This window comes from Condylostylus longicornis, unplaced genomic scaffold (genome assembly GCF_029603195.1).
Source record: "Condylostylus longicornis isolate FDR11 unplaced genomic scaffold, ASM2960319v2 ptg000044l, whole genome shotgun sequence".
NCBI classification, from domain to species: Eukaryota; Metazoa; Arthropoda; class Insecta; order Diptera; family Dolichopodidae; genus Condylostylus; species Condylostylus longicornis.
This window is the reverse complement of record NW_026578013.1, coordinates 4,297,614-4,316,893: the sequence shown is the minus strand read 5'-3', so window position 1 is coordinate 4,316,893 and position 19,280 is coordinate 4,297,614. Positions and strand designations below refer to the sequence as shown.

The following is a 19,280-nucleotide window of genomic DNA, read 5'->3' as shown; positions in this document are numbered from 1 at the left end:
CCAAAAGTAAGCTAAATTGTAAGCAAAAGTATTTGATGTATGTCAATAAGTACTATGCGTTGAAAACATGGAAAAAATTTGTGCTAGTAATTTTGAATTTGTGCTTACAATAATTATCACATTTAAGAGCAATGCCTCATATTTGTAAACTGCATTAAAAAATATTAGAAAGAAATCATTATATCTTGGGCTTATGCTGATGCATTATACGATTTACTTATGGTAATTTTAAGAGTGAATTTAACAATCGAGATGCCATATCAATAACTAGATGCCAGATCTAGAATATCTAGAATATTAACAGTTTAAATTATAATTGTTTTGCTACCAATTTTGTACGCTAGGTAGGTACTCACAGTTAAAACTTAAATTTTTTATCAAAAATTTCTTGCATGTAAATACATACATACATAAACATTTAGGCAACAGTAAGACCAGTAATGAAATTTTTACATGGAGAAGTTTAAAAATAAATTGCCAAGGCAAAACACTTTTGTAATTTTGATATCACTGTAATAAATTAGAGCTAATAGTTCTGCTATTGGCAAGCACATAATATTATAATTAAATAACTAGATGAGTTCTTTATATACACATTTGTAGGTATTTATATACATATATGTATATGTACATTAACATGCGTGAATTTAAAAATATTGTAGTCGTAACAAAATTTAACATAAATATGAAAATATTTTTACTTAAATATTATTATTATTTACATACATGTGTACACACATTCTTTTAAGTTTAAAGTAGGCCACAACAAGTGACAATGAAAAAATATTAATTTTTAGAATTCTTAACATAGCTAATACTTGTTTTAAAATAATTTTAACAAAAATTTTTCAAATAAATTAAAATTTCACAATAGCCCACCAAATTGTTTATTTTTTCTTCTTCTTCTCTAAATATTTCAAATTAATAATAAACACATACTTTGTTTTTTTTTTTTGGAAAAAATGAATGTAGCTATTTTGAAAAATTTTAAAAATTTTGAACAATTACCTGTAACGGTATTATTGTTACTATTATTATTATTGTTATTATTATTTGTATTATCCTGTAATTCTGTCATAATACTTGGTGCTGGAATACCAGTTGATGCTGGACGTATTATATTAGCTGAACGAAAACCGAAACGATTACGATTATTACCAAAATTATTTCCACCACCACTACCGCCACCACTTCCATTAACGTTACCGCCACCCATTAAACTGATGTGCTCTTTATTTTGTGATAATTGTGTAGCTGTTCGATGAGTTGCCCAAGTAGTTTCATTTTTATCAAATGTATTCTTAATTGTTGTAGAATTAAATTTTTGTTGCGTTGCTGTAATATTTGTTGTTGCATCAATAGTATCTTAAAAGAAAATAATATTATGAAAAATGAATGGAAATTCAAAAAAATAAAAATATTGAATAGATAATATTATATATGTATACTTGTACACACACACACACAAATACTATAGAATATAAACAAATTAAAAATATTTTTAAAGGGAAAATTATTTATATATAAAAATTAAGATATGAGCTTAAGTGGTTTTCTAAATAGAATCACTGAAAATTACAGATAAGAAATGAAGTGTTATAGTAAAAAAAAAATTATTGCAGGAAAAATAGAAATTAAGAAAAACTGTGTACGTTGCGCGTTTCACATTTTTCTTCTTCTTGAAAATCTATTTTTGACCATTCCACAACACGATCAATTAAAAGAAATTTGAAAAAAATAGTGGAAAAGATAAGTAATAAAAAAAATTCAAAGAGTATTTAAAATATTTCTGAAACGAACGTTTTCCGTCCATGGAAATTACAAAGAAGAAACAAAATTGCCTGCTGTAATTTTTTGCCTTTAATATATTTTTGGAAAATTTGTGAAAGATTTTTCATTGTATAAAAGTGAAAATGTAAAAATATGAAAACGCATGATTTTTTTTTTAAGTTTAGTGTTTTAAGTTTTCTTTTTTTATCGGTTTTCATATTCTTAATATGTTCTTTTGGTCAGCATAAATTTTTTCATGATGAGCTGTTTATAGTGAAAATTTTTTAGTGACGCATACATTTTCTTTTACCATATTTAAATGAAAATTATAGCAAAAAAAAACAAAAAAATATGAGAACAGGGAAATATTATTGAAGTTATAGGATGGTTAAAGGCAGATATTAGCACCTATTTTCACATTATTATACCCTGCACTTCGTGAAGGGTATATTAACTTTGGTATGGAGTTTGTAACTACTTGAAGGAGTCATCTGCGGTATGGACATATATATATATTCTTGCTCAGCGTAAAATTCTGCGTCGATTTAGACATGTCCGTCCGTCCGTCCGTCCGTCCGTCCGTCCGTCCGTCCGTCCGTCCGTCCGTCCGTCCGTCCGTCCGTCCGATCGCACGATAACTCAAAAACGAATAATGCAATCGACACCAAACTTTCACAAGTTTTTTCTTTTGTGCCAAGGACGAACCCTATTGTTATTGGACTAAGTCGGACAACGGGTTCGGGTAGCTGCCATACAACTCCAAGAGTTTATTTTAAATATTTCAAAAACTAATAAGGCTATAAATATAAAATTTTGTATACATGTGTCCAATTACATTCTACATATGCTCTAAAAATTATAATGGGATAGCTGCACCGGTTCGGGTGGCTGTCATACAACTCCAACAGCAAATTTTTTATATTCGGAAAAATAATAAAGTCAGATTCATGAAACTTGGCAGTCATGTGTCCAATTATAGATCAAATATATTTCTGAAGTTTTAGAGGAATCGCTTGACAGGTTCGGGTACCTGCCATACAACTCCAGAAGCTAATTTTAAATATTTGGAAAAATAATAAAGTCAGATTCATGAAACTTGGCAGTCATGTGTCCAATTATGGCTCAAATATATTTCTGAAGTTTTGGTGGAATTGCTTGACAGGTTCGAGTAGCTCCCATACAAGTCTAAAAGCTTATTTTAAATATTTGGAAAAATAATGAAGTCAAATTCATTAGACTTGGCAGTCGTGTGTCCAATTATAGGTCACACATATTTCTAAAGTTTTGGTGCGATTGCTTGACAGGTTCGGGTACTTGCCATACAACTCCAAAAGCTAATTCTTAACATTTGGAAAAATAATAAAGTCAGATTCATGAAACTTGGCAGTTGTGTGTCCGATTATAGATCAGATATATTTGTGAAGTTTTAGTAGAATTGCTTGACAGGTTCAGGTACTTACCATACAACTCCAAAAGTTAATTTTAAATATTTGGAAAAATTATAAGGTCAGATTCATGAAACTGGGCAGTCGGATGTCCAATTATAGGTCAGACACGTCCGAGAAGTTTCTATAGAATGATTTCAGAGGTTCAAGTAATTGCTACACAATAACGAAAAGTGCAGGGTATAATTCAATCGGTTTATACCGACTGAAACGTTTTTACTTGTTTTTTATATATTTAAGCACTGTATTAGTTTTCTCTGCGAATTGTTCGTTTTAATTTTTGTTTTAAAAATTAGGTTATTATTAATTGAAGGCATTATTGTTAATAAAGGTTATTATTAATTAAAGACAATTAAAATTTTAACGCTCTATGGGACTTTCGTAATTTTATAAGGCACTACCCTACGATTTAATTTATATTACATTCATAATGTTTTACATGCCAAATTAGGAAATATGATAATGGATATATCACGGTTTAGTCAATATAACAGTAAAGGACAGAACTGCAGTCGCAATTAGTTTTATAGTATGAAGCAGTTCGTATCAGTTTGTAATTCTACAAAACTCTACCCCAGAATTTTTAGTAAAATAATTAAGTTTATTTTATAGCAACTGTTGTATGCATTATAGAGAATTAAAATATTAGTTATAATTAATTGAGTTTATTGCTTCTATACGAGTATTGATGTTAGAAATTTCACTGAAATTGTTCTAAAAAAGTACGAATAATTAGTGGAGTGGAAGATGACCGCCTCTTTTACCTAAATGAAATTTTACACATATGAAAATATTACGCCCTATTTAAGTCGCCATATTTAAGGTGCAATTAAGATTAATCTAATTATCGCCCATATGAACTCAATTATTCTAAATTTGAATCTGACATGCATATACATACATAGGTACATAATACAGATTTGTCTATTCAAACATTTTAACAATTCGGAGAAGATAAAAATTACAAAAAAATTTTTTAAATAAGGACATACATTAAAAGTATCCTGCATTGTTTAATAAGAAGAACCTATAAATTTTTTACTAACGAATCTTTTATATAAAATAGACTATCGAAATTTAGGTTAAGTATCAAACATATTGCACAATTTTTTTTTATTTGAAAATTTTTGCGTCATTTTCACAGATAAGAAAATTTTGCTGCACTATGAAACTTTATAACCGTGTTTCTTTTATTTTTATATTCTTTGAATTATTTATTTCATAATTTTTATTGTATCGCTTAATAAAATGTTTGTACTTTAGATTAATTTCGAAATGCTGAGAAATAAGTTTTTCTATATTTTCTTTTTATACCCTACCCCTTCGCGAAGGGTATATATTAACTTTACAATAGAGTTTGTAACCACTTGAAGGAGTTGTTTGTTATTTTTCATAATATTATTTTCTTTTAAGATACTATTAATGCAACAACAAATATTACAGCAACGCAACAAAAATTTAATTCTACAACAATTAAGAATACATTTGATAAAAATGAAACTACTTGGGCAACTCATCGAACAGCTACACAATTATCACAAAATAAAGAGCACATCAGTTTAATGGGTGGCGGTAACGTCAATGGAAGTGGTGCCGGTAATGGTGGTGGAAATAATTTTGGTAATAATCGTAATCGTTTCGGTTGTTATCTATATTCTGCTCAGCATAAAATTCGGCGTTGATCTGGACAAGTCTTTTCATTCGTCCGATATGTTCGTCCGGCTGTTCGTACGATATCTCAAAAACGAATAATAATAACTTCGCCAAATTTTCATAAATTGTTTCTTTTCTGCCAAGGACGATTAAAGTTAATCTTAAATATTCGATGAGAATAAATTTGATGATTCTTGAGACTTGACAGTCATGTGTTCAATTATAGGTCACGCATATACTAGAAATTTTTTTTGAATGATTTTAGAGGTTTTACAGTAACTGCCTCACAACTAATGCTAAATATTTTAAAAATAACTTTTTATTTTCACATTGTCAAGGTGTAGGGTATAATCGGTTTAAATCGTCTCAAGCATTTTTACTTGTTTAATTTTTTTAACATTTTCTTATTATCGCATTATTTGTTTTATTTTTGTCGCTGTTTTCGTTTTCTTTTTCCATTGGAAATTTAAAATTTTTTATTACAAGTTGAAAACAGAACGTGCCAAAATATTTTTTTGGCAACAAATTTTAACCACAAAATTTATTTATTCATTTCGCTTAAAATTTTTTTCTTTCAGTGTACGTTTTTGTTGGATTTACTTAAGAGTTGAATAATTTGAAAATATTAAGTTTTATTGTAAAATAAAAGACGAATTGGAGATAAATTTTAAAAGAAGTGAATTATGTGAATTTTTATGTATTGAGTTTGAGCACTTTAAGTCCTTAAAGATTCATTAAGAATGAATTATACCATACAATAAGAATGAAAATGAATGAATGAAATTTTGACTTTAATGGTTGAACTGAATTGACCATGTTCATGGGATTTTGAATTGGAAAACTAATAGGAATTGAATAACAAACACCATACATTATGGTACAGCCTTACGGAATGGAAAGTTTTTCATTGTGAATGCCGTGAAATTTTAAATGAAAATTTCTTACAACTTTTAGAAGATAGCATATTGTCCAAGAAGTTTATAAAAACTTTTGGAGAAAATTGTGTATTACATAACTGTTTTAACGAAAACTTGGATTGGTAGATATAGAAGATTTTGGTTTGTTGCAGTAAAGTTCAAATTTGAGGAAGCATTTCCGAAAGCGTTGTTGATTGAACAATAAAATTCTGGCAAATATTCTGAGATAGACAAATTTAACAATGCTAAGCAAGGCAGTTGAAACGCTAAAGGTTAGAAGTCTATCGTAAAAGCATATATTATTATATTAGAGCATCCTTATAAAAATTTCATAAAATTTTCATATCTGAGACTATAAAGGCTATTGTGTTCATATTTTAGCTAAAACGACTTTTTGATAAAATTTGTTTCACTTAGTCTAGAGCGTACTGCTCTAAAACTAATTTATTTATTATATTTCGGAAGCTGTACAGGTTATCGTTCTAAAGCTTTTTTGTAAATGAGTTTTCTTATAAAAATTGTTAGCAAGAGCACTATTCGGGAAAAAAAATAATTTGGCCGATTAATGTAAATCAAGTCATGATTCTTAATTTAAGATTTCATTACAAGCGCGGTTCTCTAAGAACCAAACTAAACAACAACATTTAAACTTTACAAACTTTGTAGTTAATAGAACGAATCCTCTTGTAATCTGCAAATAGCACTTGGAAATGAATCAAATTTCGAATTTTCAAATTTATTATTCATTTATTTAGGACTCACTTTCATAAAGATATTTTTCAAAACAGAATAGAAAATAAAAACTTTTAACCTAATTAAATTTTTGTTCAGAATTTTTTCGAAATTCATAAATTATAAACTCACCTGAATTACCATTTTTATCATGAAAATTATTTAAATCATCTTTTAGTACAGGATTTGTTATTATTGTTCCATCGGTAGCAACATTATCACTATTATTGCAATTATCCTTTATATTATGTTTATCCTTTAGAAATTTTTGTTTCTTTGGTGTATTATTAAGTTTTTTACGAAATCCAAATGACATCGCAGTACCCTTTGTATCGGGACCGATATTTTTTGATTTTTTTTTACTTTCTGTTTGACCCTAAAATGAAAAAAAGAAAGATTTAAAAATGAAATAAATTAAAAAGAAATGTAGCTGTACAACATAAGAGAAGGGCGAAATCGGAGTGTAGAAAAAAAATGGGAAACAAAAATTTTTCTCCCCCATTGGGATTAATTAAATTCATTTTTTATATTATTTTTTTTCTCTATACTATTTTAAGGTGAGGTCCTTTTTAGATAAAACTTTATATAAATTTATATTTTATGTTTATTCACAACGAGTCATTCAACTATTGCAGTTTTGTGGTTTTGGGTGTTTTTTTCTTCATACTAAATTAATTTCTTTTTATATTGGAATTCTTCATAAATATTTGTGCGATTAAAAGTTGTAAAGCTTTTTATTTTCACAATTTTTATTTCTGCACGATCCAAGTATATTATATGTATATATATATAGATAAATAGTACCAATATAGCACCGATATCCTTTATATACTACCAATGCACCCTTTATTACCTTCAATTCTGTAATATTGCAATAGTAGGTATTTGCATTTGAGTATGAACAATATTTTAAATTGAGTAAAATCACAAAAAAAGAAAAAACGTAAAACAAATGAAATCAATGAATTCCTGTTCAAAAAAAACGGAAACTGAATTTTTCAGTTCCGGTTTACTTAATCCGGCATCATTTCCTTAATTATTTTTTAATTATAAAATTTTAATTTGGAAAGAAAATTTTTATCTAAATATTGAATAAAACATGAGTTGTTATTTACCTTAAAAAAAAAGGATAAATCTAAATTTATTTCAGTTTTATAAAATGCATAAGCTAGGACTATTATGGAACCAATTTGTAAATAAATTCTCATCTCAATATGAAAATATAATTTTCTATATTTGGTATCAATATTTCAATATTACATAGAATTTATTGTTGCCCCCATTGAACAATTCATATTCAAAATTTTAGTATCTACATACTTTTATTTCGAATAAATTATTTAAAAAAATTATAGAGAAGTTGGATGGCTATATCGAATATCGAAGAATTTCGAAGAAAGGGAACGAGAAGACTGATGGATCGTAGGGGCGGCAACTCTATTTGTTGGACCGGAACCTAGATGGCTGGATTGGCGAGATTAAGAATGACTAATTGAATCGTTGCCCAGGAATGGCGCATTCCAAAATCTTCGTGGAGCCCCATGAAGGAGAGAAGAAAGTCTGTCTGGTTGAATCGGCCAGACTTGAGGCCGGTGGTTGATCTCTTCACTAGACTTTGTCTCACCATGGTCTATCTGAAAAGGATGGATAGGGTGAGGAGTGAGCTCCGTAGTTTGTGCAGAACAAAAAGAGGCGGCAGGACATCTGCTAAGCAAGTGTGAAGCATTGACCCGGCTAAGGTCCAAGTGTTTTCGTCAGTGTTATGTGATCCCTTCGAAGGTCTCACGACTGCAAGCGGATTTAATACTGAGATTGCTAAAGGGCCTAGGAATAGTGCCCATGTAACTGGATTACGAATCACAAGAGATCCTATGCGTTGAAATAAGAAGGGACACGAAGGCCCCGGCCCCCCTTAGAAAAAACAATATTAACAATACTTTATCTCGGAATTCAGAAAAAAAATTCTATGTTAATAAATATGTATGTGCAAATATATCAAAAATGAAATTATTACAAAATAATTACAAAGAAAGGTTCAAGTTTACCTTACCTGTGAAATTCAGGATTTAAAAGAGATACTGTATGGAAAAGTGTCGGTAGAGCTTTTGATCGGTAAAAATTTGAGTTTTATTGCAGTACTTAATTATGGGATTTGTATTTTTTCTGGTGCTTTTGTAAGAAACACTCCGGAATACAGGAAAAAATAACATTTGAATTGGGTATTTATAAAATACTTTATAAAATAAACAAATAAAACTTTGAAAAAACTTAAAAAAGAAAAACTTTAAAATTTTCATTGCTCTACCTTCATAGCTTTGTTGTATTTAAGTCAAACTGAGTTCTCTAACAAAAGATCTCTGTATAATTTTTTGTTTATGTGTAAATAAAAATATTTGCAAGCATATTTTACAAAAATTTTACTCATTTCCAAACTAAAGTTGAATCAAAATTTTGAGAGAGAGATAAAAATGGTTGTGTAAGTACTTGTAGAATATTTTGTAGAACGTCAAATTTTGAGGAACAAGAAACTCAGCTCTATTAAAAAAAGATGTTGCCACACTGAATAAACTTTTATTTTTTGAAAATTTTTTGATATCTCCAAAACTTTTGATATTTTTTTAACAATTTTGCGGCCTTTTTAAGCAAAAAAACCTTCATCACTCAAGACCTCTATCTTTAAGCAACAATTTGTATATTCAACAATCTCTTGTTACTACAATTAACGTCCAGAAGAATGAAAGAATAACAATGAATGAATTAAACTATAGGTACAATAATTCAAATAATAGTACAATAGTAAATGAGACCGATACAAATAATTATCATTTTCAATATTATTATTATGGATGACATTTAAAAGAACAAAGAATAAAAGTACAAACGTACTTATTCATAAAGTTATAATACAGTAGATCTAGCTACCTATAGCTTCAATCTACGAGTCGGAAATCCAAAATTGGATAATCCATTGTATAGAAAAATCAATAATTGGAAGAAAATAAGAAAATAAGAAGCAAAAAGAAAATGAAAAAATTAATCGAATTTATAAATACTTTTTGTGGCCATGCGGTTTACAGTCTTAATATCAAAATGTTTGTATGTATGTACCAATATAATAATAGTGTATATATTATAAAAGTATAATAGCCTCTTATATAGCCATGTAGACGACATTTTAATATTAATGTCGGTAATATTAATTTGTTTCTTTCTTTATTTTTCTTTTACACACGCTATCAAGTGCCATACCATAATGACGTAGCATATATACCGCAATTGTATATTAGACTAAGTGTTTATAATAAATGCAACATTCTATTTTAATATCGTGATATTTAATGGGTTCAAATTATGTTTTTAGTTATACGGTTGTTCAGTAGTAAAGCACCTTTATTGTTGCAATAAAATTTCAACTATTTTTATTTGATTTAAAAAAATATTTTTTTAATTTTTAATGTCCTTTTTTATTTTATTTTTAATAATATTACTGGTATAAATTTAGATAAACAAACAGAAAAATATAAAAATAAATAATTAATTTAATTTAATTAAAAAAAAAATTTTCGTTCTTTTGATTTTCAAAACCAAACAGAAAAAAAAAAATACCACATGCCCTTGAACTTAAGTTGGTACAAAAATATAAAAATTTTGGATAGATTTTACGTTAAATCCAAGACTATTGATTATTTCATTAATCTTTTCCATATATGCCGTGCTATACGGTTTGGTGCGGTGTGATGCGGTATGCAATAAGAAAAAGAAATGAAAAATTAAATTAAAATCAAAATGATTTTCTTTTCTTTTTTCTTGATTTCAAGGATTCGCAATAAAACACAACTACTTATATAAGTATTATAATGTATATGAATGTAAGCAAGTATTATACAACTATACATTTACATGAATTAATGCAAAAAAAATTTCATAATACACGATAAAATTTCGTGATATAATCTGAAACTTTCTTAAATTTCCGTTTTATATACATATATGTATACATACATATATATATATAATTTCTGTGTAAATATAAAAATTTTCAAAAATGAAAGCATAACAAATTTGTATTTTCGCTTCTAATATCGTATAAAAAGAAAAAAATTTGGGCATGTGAATGCTGTGAACATGCGCTAATTTTGTATTTAGAAAATAGAAAAAATTTTTATGAATGGTTTTTCAACAATTCAGCATCCCGCATTGAGGAAATTCGAGGGACAAACACTAAAATTTTTAACATTACTTTTAATATTCAAAAGAGTAAATTGCTCGAATATTTTAGTTATATCAGATAGGATTATAAAAAAATATTGGAAATTAGAATTCGAAAAAAGTGTATGTTTGTTGATGATTTCGACGTTAGTGAAAAAATTCGAAAATGGGGTGAAATTAAGAAGTAAACATAAAATGAAACATTATGTAAGTGCTGCTGAGGTGTTACTGTAACACTCCACTATTATGTTTCAATACAAATGTTATGATTGCTCAGTGCTGAATTTTACGACAACTTTTATACATGTTAAATTTAGTTTATTTGATTTAAAATGATGAATGATAAAATTTGATTTTTAATTAATAACTATTTAAATTAAAAAAAGGAAAGGCTTAGACATGAAAAATTGATATAATGAAAGCAACATGAAATTTTGTGTCGCAATGTTGAATTATTTACTTACATCAGCTGTTTTAGTGATTACTATGTGATTATGTTACCAGTGACACGACAGCAGCATCTTACCTTTTGATTTTAGCTATAGTTTTTCCAATTTGCTTTTATTTTGTGCCAAATACTTCAAATTTTCCTTTTGTTCTTTTTAAATTCATGCTATCGAGCTCAAAAGTTCAGTACTGCCACAAAAATATGGAACTAAATTTATTTGTTTGAGTATTAAGAACTAAAATCACTCAATCGCCAAATCAGGAAATTCTATTGAATTTTAATATCAAATTTCGATTTGAGCGTCCGATACATGTATCCAATATTTTGAACTTGGCAATAAAGGCTTCTACTTTGTACTTGTATTCACTAAAACTTTTGGTATACGTCTTCTATCATAATAATTGTAATACTCTAAGATATTGTGTCTCAAACTCAACTCTTCCTTATTACTTTGTAATGATTTTTATGACGTTTATTACAATCTTATATGTATATGTAAACAGTGTTTTATAGAATTCTTTTGTCATTAGATATTTTTTTATTAAAATTAAACTATGTCATGTCATTTTTGTCATTTTTCGGCTTTTATCAAAGACTTTCTTTGTGTATAGACGGTATTTATTTATATTAAAAATAAAATATAAAATAATGTCAACTGTCGGTTATGTTGAATGTGACTTTTAACCAATTACAGTTACACAACACATAAAGCGTGAAAATTTTGATAACAAAGAAAAAACCTTTTTATTAAAAGAAAAAATAAGAAGCATTTTCATATTGCATAATAATATAGAGAAAGTGTGTGGAAAAAGGGAATACGTAATTCACATGCAAATTAAGTAAAAACATTGAATAAATTACAAATAATCCTAAATTATATAAAGGATTATGATATACTGCAACACGACAGGATTATAATATTAAATTGACAGCTTAAATCTATTTTAAAAATTTTGTATTGTCAAATATTGGAATATTGCCATTTATAAATTAATGTTGTTGAATTTTGTAGTTATTTGTATCGTATTTTCCTGCATGTTGGAAAACCGAAATAATGGAACGTACATAAAATTATTTATTTAGAAAAAGGTTTCTCTAAGCCCAGAATTCATTTACCACAATTAAAATCATCATAATTTACGGATGGAATGGGATAAGACAGAGGAAAAAAAATACTATTCGTATTATTTATTAAAATATTAATAAGTAAATTATAAGCTCAAACAACTTAAACCAAACATATACGACTACTGCACGGTGAGTCAATAGAAAGCATCAAATGACCTAGGAATAAATTAAACAAAATCAATGCTATTGTATAGTCTGGCATTAAGCAACCTCTTACTTATGTTCGTACAAAAAACAAATTATTACAAGTCAATTTCAACCAACATACTAACAACATAAATAACGTCACCTGCTCCTGCATTCAACTTTATCCACTAGAAAAAAGGATTTAAATTTCATATTAACTTTACATTGTAAAACTCTCGCCAAAATTGGTTTATCGGATCGCACTCAAATATTATAAACTTACAATTTTATTAACGTGTTCTATAATAACAATTTTACCAAAACATATGCCATATGGTAAGGAGAGAATTATTTTAGATCGTTTTCTTTATTCAAACTTACACTGCAAGTTTTGATTCACATCGTTAAAGGGGAACTTATGCAGTATTCTTTCAATCGTGTGTATACAACACTCTTGCTCTAAAGAACCCAATTGAAAGAAGTTAAAAATATTTTTTATTATTGGTTTTAACACAAGGAAAATACTTTTTTTTTGTTATTACTTGAATTACCGTTTTCACATATTTTTCATTATAAATTTTCTTTCCTTTTATTTCGCAAACGTTGTCCTTTAGAAATGGGTAATTCTATTAAATAAATCCTTTGTTAGCTTTAGATACGCACCATGAAATTTCAATAATAATTTTCTTCATAATATAAATGTAGTTTTTATCCCAAACTATTGTAGATTTTGACAATTCTTGACATTTTTTCATAAAAATTTTCTTTTTTCATTTGTAAAAACTCCTACAACCATTCAATTGAACAAAAGTAATCCTGGTAAAATAATATTAAATTTTTAGCAATTTAGAGAATATTATGTATAATAGAGAATAATTCATCAGAAGAACGTGGGCGAAAATTGAATAACTAATGAATTGATTAACTTTTCTTTATCAAATTCGCTACACGGACTCATAGGAAATGAGAAATTAGATATAGAGCAATATTAAATTTTGCAGTCTCGAGAGAAATTAAATTCTAATGAGTGTTTTTGTTTTCACAAATAGATACTTTTACAATGTAACGGAATGAATTTTATATTATAAATTAAATATTAGCTTAGTGCTTATATGGAATTAGAAGACTTTCTATAAAATCCACAATGATGAAGATTAGGAAAGAAAAGAAAGTAGAATAAGAAGAAATTAGGTGAAATTATGTTGATAAGATGCCTTTTTTGTTAACTATGTCATTTGATACAGAAATATGTTGCCTAAATAATAATTTATTATCATTGTCTTTCTAGATCTACAATTACTTTTGATTCCATGTCATTTGTCTGTTTATTTAGAGATACCGTAATAGTAGCTAATATTTACATTTTAGTAAAGTTGTAATTAATACCACGAAAACCAAAATAAGATCCTAGCTTTCCTGATATACTTAGTTAGTCAGTTGAAATACTTGGAGAAAAAAATTATACTTGATATTATAACATGCGGCAATGGTTTTCCACACAAATAGTTGAAATAACCCTAAAACAAAATGGTGAAATTGGTTAGACTGACGAAACACCCTATGTTAAGTATGTTTTTGTAGTACCGCTGAATCTTTTTTCTATTTATAAAAGGGAAGTATATGCAAAGTCTATTCAAGGTCTTCTTGAAATTGATTTTGAGTATTGCTCTCATAAACTATCAAACTAACAAATCAGTGGCCTCAAACACAAACCGCCTAACTCGAGTTAAGACAAAAATGAGATATGTTTACCAGCGGATTCTCCGTTTTGAGTTTCATATGCTCACAAATTTTGGTGGTTCTACGACTATTGCAGCCGGAGTTATTGTGGGATTCACACATGACCTAACTCGAAATGGCAACCATATGCACTTGCACTAATCGCCTAAATCGAGTTAAGAGCAGAAAACATCTTTTTTATGTTTTGGACAAACCACTTATTTCGAGATAGGCTATTGTTGCAAATCGAAATTAGTGACATTTTTTTTTATTTGTATGAATTTTTACAACCGCTTATCTCGAGTTAAGCGTTTGTTGCAAAATTAATTTTGAGTTTTTTTAAATACTAACTCGACATAAGCGATTTGTGTAAAATAATAATTGTTGGTTGTTTAAACTCTTCTCGAGTTAGGCGATTATTGCAAATACAATTATATTCCAAAAGGCTTCTTATGTTGAGTTAGGTTTTTATAACGCGTGCAAATAAGAACCAAAAACCAAAGTTAAGCGTTTAGTGTAAGAAATAATACATGATTAGTATAGAATATTTTTTAGTTTTTTATAATAAAAAATATTTTATAACGTATTAACATATTATTTTATGTGATATATAGTGTAGGTACTTTATGTCCATGATTTAAAACTTGTTCACTATAGTTAAAATTAAATCTTACATTCAGCGACAAGTAAGATAGTTGTATTTTCTAACCCAAAACATAAAACATCTGCACAAGTTACCTGCATTTTTAATGCTCTAATTACCCAAATATCCCATGTTTAAGATGTGAATTTTTTTATTTAACAAATAATATTGTAGGTCATTTCGTGATACCTGCGACAAATGTTTTTTTCAATTGACGAAGTTCCCATGTTAAAATGACACGTGGCTAGCTACCTGATGGTAGATTGTTTTGCCTTTGTGGTCTAATTGTATTATTAAACAAAGTGTTGTTTTATTACGCCCTTGTAAAACACATGTTATTAGGAAGATCAAATATTTGTGTTCAACAAGAGTTTTTATTCTAATTATTGTATTACAAAGCAACACTTTTATTATACACTAGTAAAACACATTTTGTTAGGATATTCAAACTATTATAATTTGCAAGGGTTTTCAATAAATAAAATTGGTACATCTGGGAATAACAATATTTTGTTATACTTTTTATTACTCATTTCCGTAAGATTAAATTTCTTCGATTTTCAAATATTTATGATATTTTTGTTATTTCGAAGGAAGTATTTTTTACAAAGACAGTTATTTATTATTGTTTTTAAATGTGCTGATGTTGGAAATTGTTAAATAATGCAAAAATTATCCAATATAAACTTTATTCACGCTTAATAAATGTACGTTAAAAATTTTGGAAGTTGCTAGGAGAGCTGAGATGATTGTGGCGGATGTTAGAGGTATTGCAATATATTTGAAACTAACATAACGGGTTCAAAGTGTTTTCAAGCATAGAAATTAGCGAAACTGGTCCTATAGTAAAATATTTACACAACAGATCTTACTTTGAAAACCGAAGTTAATACGGTTTTGAAAACCGCAATTGACTTTGGCCGTGGTGACTGTATTAATGATCCTGGTTTTAAAATTGACAACATTCAAAAGCAAGTTTTCCGGTCCTATTGGGCATGTGAACATATCTGTAGAGATAAAAAAATATGAAAGGCTTTCTACTTTTATTCTTTTAAGAAAAATTCTTTTACAATTTGCCGAACGGTTAGAAAAATTCGCTTAATCTTTCGCGACCGGGCTTCCTGAATGCACTTAAGTACATGAACGCTCGAAACTGACTCGTGGTCAATTCGTATGTAGTCTTAATTGAAAAGTAAATGCTGACAGCTAAAATAAAAATGCCGTGCAAACTTACAATATTCTTTGTTTATTTGATAATCAAATACTTATATACTCTATGATAGGAGAGCAAATTCCGAACGAATTTACTTTGCCACAACTTTTTAAGGAGATCTATATACTTTTTACGGCAGAACTTAGAGAAAAACTGACGAACAAACCATTTTCTATATGTAATTAATAATACGTCTCCAAGATTTAATTTTCACAAGTATCGAATTACTTCGAGTTCATTATCAAATTTAACTTTTCATTACAGTAGTTGTAATGACTCACACTCGATTTCATTTTGTTTTTGATTTAAAAATTTTAATTAATTCGCATTTAGTATCATTATGAACAAGTAAGAAAGTCATATGGACTATAGTACATAAATAAAATAACAAACACCAAACTCATAAACTCATTTTAGAGATTACTTTATGTGCTCATTTTTACAATAATGTAACAACTTTGTCAGATCCGTTGCACAATGAAGCCTTTTTGTAATTGAATTACTTTTTGAAATTCTCTTAAGTGGAAAGAGTCGCACCACAGATTTCAAAAAATTGACTTCCAAAAATATTTTGCAAGAACAGTTTATACAAAGATTTTTTGTATTTTAAGACGAGGTGTTAACTAGTTAGATTTTCAAGACATGCTCCAAATTGAAGAAGAAGAGAAAATTAGTCCCAAAAAAGAAAAACTTAGAGTACTTAATGCAATTTTTTTATCTGTTGGTTTACAAATTTTACAAAACGATAAAGACAGGAGATTTAGCAGATACTCATCCATATTTAGTTGGAGAATCCGAGAGAGAATAAAAGATACTGTCACCTTTCTTAAATTTAATGAAAAAATGATTTTTAAACTTTTAGAAAAAATTTTTATTTGAAGTTTATTCATTTTTTACCTCAATTTATGTTTTTTATGACAATGATTTGGAAAAAGAGTGAAAAATCAAATAACGTAAAAATAATACATATATTTCTTCCCTTTTCAATATAACTTAAGTCACCTAAAACCATATTTTCAGTTTTGCAACAACAGCTTAAGTCGACTTAAGTTTGACGAAAATACAAAAGTAATTTTTCACAAATCGCCTAAGTCGAGTTATGCTTTGCAAAGTGCTTTTTATAAATTTTGTATAACCGCCTATCTCACTTTTTTCATAATTATGAGAATACTATTAGTTGTTTTACTTCAGATTATGAGTTAATCGCTTCCTTTTTTAATTATCTTTCGATCAAAAAAAAAATTGGCTCAAAAAACTTCATAACTTTTTTCAAAATTAAATTTAAAGTTTAAAATGCATTTATCTCGAAATCACTAAAACAGACTTAAGTCGTTTGTGCTTGAAGCCACTGAAATTTTCCAAATTTAAGATATATTTAATGTGATACAAGATTGGAGTCGCTTGAGCGCAACGGACGAGGTGAAGCCATATATTTCCAAATTATCTCTTATTTTTTAATTTATCACACGAAAATAAGAAAGGTTACTGAAGAACACTTAAATTTTATTTAAGCGAAAAACACTTATTTGGATTGCCAACCTCCGCCTCCTCTATTCTCCCAAAAATTTTTCGACAAACAAAAATAATTTTTGACCTTAATTGAAAATATTAATTGACTTACTTTTTTAAATTATAATTAAACTTTATTTGCAATATAACACTTTAACTATACGTTAAAGTTTTATAGATTACAATTTTAGGTTAAAATACAAAATTACTTAACCTGGAAAACAAATTCTGATTTATAAAATTCAGAATTTTCTAGATCTACTATGATGCAGAATACATTTTGTGTAAACGCAATACATTTTTGTTTGTATATAACTAATATATTTAAGGAATTCACAATTATTTATACAGCATGGCTATAAATATAGCACTTATGTATTTTAAAAATATAATAACATAAAACAAAGTAAGAGCACTTGACATCTCTGCTGCTATAAGCAAGGATATTATGTTTGATCACAATTTTCACATAACGTGTCTTTCCTGCATTTTAATATTATCTAGAGAGAAAGAGAAAATAAACCTATAATTGTCAATAAATTATTCTAAAGAAAACATTTGCTTAAGGAATTTTTATGCTTTTTTATAAATTTTATTTTCTTAATTCGTGTATATGTGCCTATATACCTAAACAATAATTTGTATACATATTTATAAAGCTATGAAAATTTAAAAAAGAAATTGCCAGCTACCTACATAACATGTAGAGAAACCAAATTGGTAAACATACATTTAGGTATACCTCAAAAGTTTAAGTCTTAACATAGCTGCTATATTCCATTAATAAAACAAAAGAAATCATTATTTTCTCTATAACACAACTTCTATATAAAAGGAAAAATATAATAAATTCGCTCTACATACATTCCCATTCGTTCAAATATTTAAGTGGTTTACTTTACACAAAAGTTTATACATACAAATAGCTGCTTAATCTAAGAAAATAAATTTCAATCTAGAATTTACATCAACATTTTATTGACTTTGTGTTATTGTTCTTAAGTGCTCCATCACAAATTATGGCAGATTTAAATCATTGTTACATTGTCTGACTATTTTGCTTTCTCAGGAAACGCATTTGCTAAGCGAAGTAAATTTTTTTTGCATATTATGTGGCTATTAAGCTTCGAACCGAATACTGCTATTTGAATAATTTTAAATCTCGAATTAAAGTTAATTGTTTAATTTTGTCCTTTAGTATTGATTTCAAACACTAAATTTAACAAAGAATTTAAATATTCAAAGTGAAATTGTAGATAATAGAAAGTTGTGTGCAATTCTTATATTTTTATTGCCAAAAAATATATGTACATACAAAATGCTTAATCACCGCTTTTATTTTAGTAATTATAGCGTATTTCACGTTAGTTACAATATGATACATAAAGAATGGAGAAATTACAATTCGGAAAATGTACGATCTACGTATGTTTTTACATTCAAACGCCTTACGTATACGTTTTTCGATTACGATATGGAAACGCCTGCTCAATTTTTGATTAACAGATTCCTGTAATCGTTTTTCGCATCCCGAGCAAAAACTTACTGAATATTTAACAACAAATTTTTAACTTAAAAAATACAACATTAATAATCAATATTATTTGATGTAAAGTTAAAGAATGGCAAGTAATATTTTAAAGGGGTTTCGTTTAATGTAGAAAATTTCAATTTGAATAGCAAAAGATTACTAGTTACTTATGCTTACCATTAACATTTTAAGTATTGTTGAGTATAAGAAATTTTAGCTTACTCATATTTTTTCCAT

General features: G+C 27.5%; 1 protein-coding gene across 10 annotated transcripts in view; it reads right to left on the bottom strand.

Moving 5' to 3' along the window:
- Positions 1-19,280, bottom strand: part of LOC129610437 (uncharacterized protein DDB_G0283357) — a 165,039-nt gene that overhangs the window by 55,482 nt on the left and 90,277 nt on the right. For all 10 annotated transcript variants that reach the window (XR_008697090.1, XM_055523007.1, XM_055523008.1 and 7 more), the window contains 2 exons: positions 6,650-6,893; positions 1,009-1,365 (listed from right to left, as the gene is read on the bottom strand). Coding sequence is in view for 9 of the 10 variants with exons in the window: in XM_055523007.1 (XP_055378982.1) it covers positions 1,009-1,365; positions 6,650-6,893 (601 nt within the window). In the remaining variant the exon portion in view is untranslated. The remainder of the gene's footprint in view (positions 1-1,008; positions 1,366-6,649; positions 6,894-19,280) is intronic.